The 6,762-nt window shown below is 34.4% G+C and overlaps 1 protein-coding gene across 1 annotated transcript; it reads left to right on the forward strand.

The window, feature by feature from the left end:
* The first annotated feature begins 338 nt into the window (after window positions 1-338).
* On the forward strand, window positions 339-4,704 carry LOC130218262 (B-cell receptor CD22). The gene is made up of 7 exons (XM_056450404.1): window positions 339-348; window positions 440-469; window positions 875-1,180; window positions 1,297-1,560; window positions 1,663-1,741; window positions 1,870-1,927; window positions 3,796-4,704. Exons 1-7 carry the CDS (start codon window positions 339-341, stop codon window positions 4,033-4,035), a joined length of 987 nt encoding a protein of 328 aa, XP_056306379.1. The 3' UTR covers window positions 4,036-4,704.
* Window positions 4,705-6,762: the final 2,058 nt, after the last annotated feature.

Here is a 6,762-nt window from a genome sequence, read left to right on the forward strand (position 1 = left end):
ATAAACAGAACCCTAGAAAATAAAGCAGATACGGGAGAACAGAGTGCGACACAAACATGTACAGTAACACTTGCATGCTTTATATTTTAGTATATTTTAAAGAAGTTCCTAAAGTACATTTCTGGGAAGTACATAAAAAGTACATAGACTGAAACTATACTTTCTTATTTTCTGTTTAAAAGAAGTACTAATAGCACACTTGAATCAGCTTTCTTTTTGGTAAGGAACAGGCCTGTGTCTCTGTACAGTTTTGTTCTGTTGAGACAAACATGAGAAATAAAATGTATAAAAATGTTTATGTTTAGCAACAGAAAAATTATCACAAACCTTGAAAGAATATGAGTGTATGTAAAAGGGAGATTTAACATTTTTCAGTGTTGTAACTGAAGTGAAATGTCCATTTAAAACCTTTACTCACTGATGTGTTTTTATGTTTCAGCTGTTGATACACTCTGTCACAGTGTCGAAGGTAAATTTCATCTCCACTATCTCCACCAAACACTTTTTAATGCCTTCACTAGAGAGATGCTTTGCACAAAACATGTTATAAATAACTAAAGTCCCAATTCATATTAACCAACATAGGCTCATTCTGAAAACATAGCCCTATATACATTTCTGGAGATCGTGAATAACGAACGCAGGGAGAACATGCAAACTCCACACGGAAACGCCAACTGACCCAGCCGAGACTCAAACCAGCGACCTTCTTGCTGTGAGGCGACAGCAGTACATGCTGCACCACTGCGCTCAAGCAATTTATTAAAACGTTAACACATATTAAATGAAGACATTAGCATAAATAAATGTAAAAATATGTAAAAAAAAATATGTGTGTTCTCTTAACAATGTCCTATATTCATTGATTCTGTAGATTCACCACAACAACCTGAACTTAAATTCGAGAACCTCAATGTGATGGAGGAACATCTAGTGAATCTGAACTGCTCTGCTGAAGCCCCCTGCCCAAAACAACTTCCTACAATATCCTGGTCTAACATCACTAAATCTGCCAACATTACAACACACTTACTGGAGAAACCAAATAAAATCCAGTCAGCAATTTCCTTCAAAGCTTCATACAGAGATCATAAAAAGATCATCTACTGCATTGTTACTTATACAAGAAATACTTCTAATGACTCAACTGTAGAGACCAACGTGACGCTGAAAGTCGAGTGTAAGAGATATAAATGCTTTGTGTTTTTCATAATCATTAGCCTGAAATGAACAGATAATGTTATTATGATCGAGTTTTAATGTTAAGTATACTCTGTGCTTGTATTTCTGTCAAAGTTCCTCCAAAAGAAACTCGCATCACCATCAGTCCATCAGCTTCAGTCTCTGTTGGCACTAATGTGACTTTGACCTGCAGAAGCAAAGGAAGTCCATCAAGAAATATGACCTACACCTGGTACAAACGTGGAGAGAACAGACCTGTAGCTCAGAGAAAACACTTTACTTTCATTGTTACTCAGAATAATACAGGGTGGTATTTCTGCACAGCACAGAATAAACATGGCAATCAGTCATCACAAGAGATCCAGCTCACAGTTGGAGGTGAGTTTAACATAGTCTAATAAAGATCAAGGTCATTTACAGATTCAAATAAACGAAAATCATTATAACTTACAATGATTAAAAGCTTTTCTCATGTTGTAGGATCCATACCTATGATACCTATAGCTTGCGTTGGAGGAATTGTAGCAGTGCTGATGCTCTCTATTTTTTTATATACAAGGTACTTTTAGATGCCTTTTACAATTATAGTCATTTTTAACATGTATTCAGATTTGTCCTTTTGTTACATACTTAGCTAGTTTGTCAAGTCAAGTGTTTTTCAGTTTAATTCTTTATTTTCTCTCACAGGATCATGAAAAAAACAAACAGGGAAGATGGTGTTGGAGAAAAATATTCTTTTATTCAGGTTTGTGCACTATTCTCGGTTCTCTATATTTGAAGACCTGCTATATGTGGATCATACCTGTCAACCCTCACATTTTTTTTACATGATTGTCCCATATTTGCCATTCTATGACCCCAATTTAAATATTGTTCAGTATTGTTTCCCATATTTTTTGTCTTTCTATTTAAAAAATACCACTGGGCGTAATTGATGTTTGCTACATTAGGCAATGCAAGGCAAGCTTATTTATATAGCACATTTCATACACAGTGGCAGTTAAAGGTGCTTTGCATAAACAGGAATAAAAGAGACAAGTATAAGAAAAATAAAAACAAATAATAAAAACAGATTAAAATGTGTTTAACAGATGATAAAAGAATGCAAAAGAAGAGAAAAACCAAATAGTGCGATCTGTCGGACGTAGCACAGTGCTCATTCAGTAAAGACACAGCTAAACAGATGTGTTTTCAGTCTTGATTTGAATGTGCCTAATGTTGGAGCACATCTGATCATTTCTGGAAGCTGATTCCAGCAGCGAGGGGCGTAGTAGCTGAAAGCTGATTCACCCTGCTTTGACTGAACTCTTGGAATTTCTAGTTTATATGATCCTAAAGATCTGAGTGATCTGTTAGGTTTGTATTCAGTGAGCATATCTGCAATGTATTGAGGTCCTATTTAGTGATTTATAGACAAGTGAAAATATTTTAAAATCTATTCTGAATGTAACTGGGAGCCAGTGTAAAGACCTGAGGACAGGTGTGATGTGCTCAGATTTTATGGTTCTGGTCAGAATCCTGGCCGCAGCACTCTGGATGAGCTGTAACTGTCTGACTGTCTTTTTGGGAAGGCCGGTGAGGAGGCCGTTACAGTAATCCACCCTGCTGCTGATAAAAGCATGAACAAGTTTCTCTAAGTCTTCACTGGAAACAAAGCGTCAGATTCTTGCAATGTTTTAGGGATGATAGTATGCGGATTTAGTTACTGCTTTGACATGACTACTAAAAAACTACTAAAAAATTCTCAGACATTAGAACTATACACTAAAAGCCAGAACAAACCCTGCAGAAACATGTTTACTGGACTGTTTTTGATGTGAACTAATAAATGGGTATCAAGACGAAGGTTAGTGGGATTTTACCAAGTTGGACATGTTCCTGGATTAACATCTATGTTGATCCTGGAACAATATTTCAACCGGCCAATCAGAATTAAGAGATACGTTTACAGTTTATGTTAAATTTAGGTTTACAGTTAGGGTTTTATACTTCTACATGATTGTTATCCAACTATTATTCCCCTCTGATTTTGGGAATAACTTACAGTTAGGTTTGGGTTTAGGGGTAACATCAAAAAACGACGTTCCAAGATCAACATGAATGATAATCTAGGATTGTACTTGGCAAAATCACACCCACTAAGTAAAATGGAGTCATTAAACAGATGAAAGAGCACATGGCTCAATGAAGCATATTTAACATATTATTCTAACATATTTTTTATGCAGCGGATGCTCTTCCAGCTGCAGCCCAGTACTGGGAAACACCCATAAACTCTCACATTCACAAACGCACTCATGCACTACTGCCAATTTTGCTTACCCAATTCACCTATAGCACATGTCTCTGGGGGAAACCGGAAACCCCACACAGAAATGCCAACTGGCCCAGCTAGGACTCAAACCAGCGTCCTTCTGTGAGGCAACAGTGCTAACCACTGAGCCACTGTGCAGCCAGCCATGTTTATGGTTTTTTAAACTACTAACATTTAGACAAACCAAGCTATTTTTTTTCCTGGTACCTCACTCTCATGTTCAAACCTATAAAAGGTAACGATCCTATTTAAATCCTGCTAGCTTACACCAAATATTTTTTTTGTTTGTCTTTTTTTAGGCTCACAATGGTACTGTTGACTCCACATATGCTGAAGTTCTCACTGTGACCAAGCAGGATAATACGATCTCTGATGTTCAAAGTTTTTGTAAGAATGACCACAATACAGAGGAAGATTCAGCAGAAGATGAACATGAACAAGGTTCAGATGTAGTATATACGCAAGTGAATGTGCTACTCAAAAACACACAACCCATCAATGTTCAATGTGAAAGCATTTATGCTCAGGTGAAAATATAAATAGTACTTCTTTTATGTACCCAAAGCTGTAACTGGGGTGGTACTCTTTCAAAAGGCACACATTTGTACCTAAACACGTTCATATTGATACCTTAAGGGTATATAATAGTACCTAAACAGTACTAATATGTGCATTTAAAGGGCTCCTATTTTGGTATTTTTACAAGATATATATTTTACAAGAAAATAAGTTTTTTTGTGTCTACAGAATGTGTCTGTGAAAGTTCATATCAAAATACCCATCAGATCATTTAATTTGACCTGTTGAAAGTGTCGATTTTTGGGTCAGATGGAATTGTAGCTGCTTTGCACCAATGCCTTTAAATGCAAATGAGCTGGTTCTCTCCACCCACTCTGTGAACATGTCACTTCAGAGAATGATAACTAGGGTCGGCGTCAAATAAACAGCACAATGAGGGACAGCAACCCAGACATGAAGAAGCAGAGACCCACAGTAACAAATACCAAAGTGAAGACTGAACCACAAAGCTTTCCAATAGTTATTTGATCTAGTTGTTGTGGAGTTTATTCAGCCTTCATTCAACAATGAATGAGCCACACATAACGCAGTTACAATGTTTAAATGTCATATAAAATGGATGCGTGTCATGTTTGAGTTTTTGGAACGAAAAGTTTTATTAAGATTTTTTTTTAGATTTTTTATTTCATCTGTGGTAGTAAAATTATTATATATCAATTTGTTTATAATATAAATAAATATATATATATATATATATATATATATATATATATATATATATATATATATATATATATATATATATATATATATATATATATATATATATATGAAGAAGAAGAAAGAGCTTTATTGCCAGGTATGTTCACACATACTAGGAATTTGTTTTGGTGACAGAGTCTCTACAGTGCAACAGCATTACAGAGACAGGGCAAAAAACAGATAATAAATATACTTTTAAAAATAGAAGTAAGTAGTGAGTGCAAATATACAGATTGACAAGTGTATGTACATGTTTATTACTATATACAACGTTATATGTGCAGCTGTTATGTGCAAATTGGCATGTAAAGTGTGTTGTTAAATAAGTGTATATGTGTATAAAAGTGTATAGCAAGTAGTGATGTTGGTGTCGCAATTATTATCATCAAATATATATATATATATATATATATATATATATATATTAATTTGTATTATATGCTGGATTTTAGATAACAACTTCCTTTTTTGATCTGCTTTTCTGTTTGTTTCTATATTTATTTTTCCATCCTTGTTATTACACGTGTTAGATTTGTGGTAAGGCAATAAACCGTGTTTCTGGAGGTGTTTGTGTGGTTTATTGTTTCAGTTTGACAGAAAGTAAATAAGGTGTTATTTTGTGATGAGGTCAAATAAGAAGAACATTTATTTTTCTGTAATTTATTTGTTAAAATAAAGAGAAAAAGTGATAGATTTGTGGAACAGAGAAAAAAAAGACTCTTCCTGACTGTACCCATGGCTGCTTTTCCTGTTGCAGCCCAGCCGTACAAGCCCTTATGGTGCAACAGCCATACTGTATACACTCTCTCATTCAGACAAATTTTACCATAGTTGCTAAGCATTTTAAAACTATATTTATTGAAGACACGAATGTCAATTGTTCATTCTGTTTGTTACAACCAGAAACCTATTAACATTTATGTACATATAATATAGGAAAATGGCCAGCTTTAAATTTGTCACATATATTAAAAACCTATATTAAAACATATATGTATATTTGCCATAGTTAAATTCCATAACATGCCAATTACATGTAATACCAATTTCAAGTGATCGCACATACATACGTTTTTTGCATTTTTTTAGTTCTTATTTATTGCCTTGACAATAGAAAATATGAGCTAGGCATCATGCCAAAGTGAGATATGAGCTATATAGGAGACATATCTTGTATATAGGGCTTATACGTGGATATAAAGAAGCAATAAAGGAGACCTATATGGCTTGTATATATGCACTTCAATTTTGCTTATATGTGCCATACGGATATATGCAACACATATATTATCATATATATGCATATATACTGCGTATATGTTTCATTTATGCGCATATATACTCATATAGGTTCTTTCCATGTGGGAAATGATAAAGTGTTGTCTAAATTTCTTTTACTGTATGAACGTAATATTTGGTGTTTCGAACTATAAGAATTAATGCTTTAGGTTATTAATCTTTAGATCAGAAAACTTTAATTATATATATATATATGGCGTCAGCAAAAAGGTCACTGGCTGTGTGGAGTTTGTATGTTCTCCCCGTGATCGCGTGGATTTCTTCCGGGTGGTCCGGTTTCCCCCACAGTCCAAAGACATGCTATAGGTGAATACATGTGATTTTTCAGGTTTTTTATTTTTAATAAATTTAATTATAGGGTATTGTGCGTAGAATTTGGAGGAAATAACAAATGTGGAAAAGGTGAAGCGCTATGAATACTTTCCGGATGCACTCTATCCATCTATCTATCTATCTATCTATCTATCTATCTATCTATCTATCTATCTATCTATCTATCTATCCATCCATCCATCCATCCATCCATCCATCCATCCATCCATCCATCCATCCATCCATCCATCCATCCATCCATCCATCCATCCATCCATCCATCTATCTATCTATCTATCTATCTATCTATCTATCTATCTATCTATCTATCTATCTATCTATCTAAATAAAATAAATAAATAAAAATGTGAAAA

This window comes from Danio aesculapii, chromosome 24 (genome assembly GCF_903798145.1).
Source record: "Danio aesculapii chromosome 24, fDanAes4.1, whole genome shotgun sequence".
Lineage (NCBI taxonomy): Eukaryota > Metazoa > Chordata > Actinopteri > Cypriniformes > Danionidae > Danio > Danio aesculapii.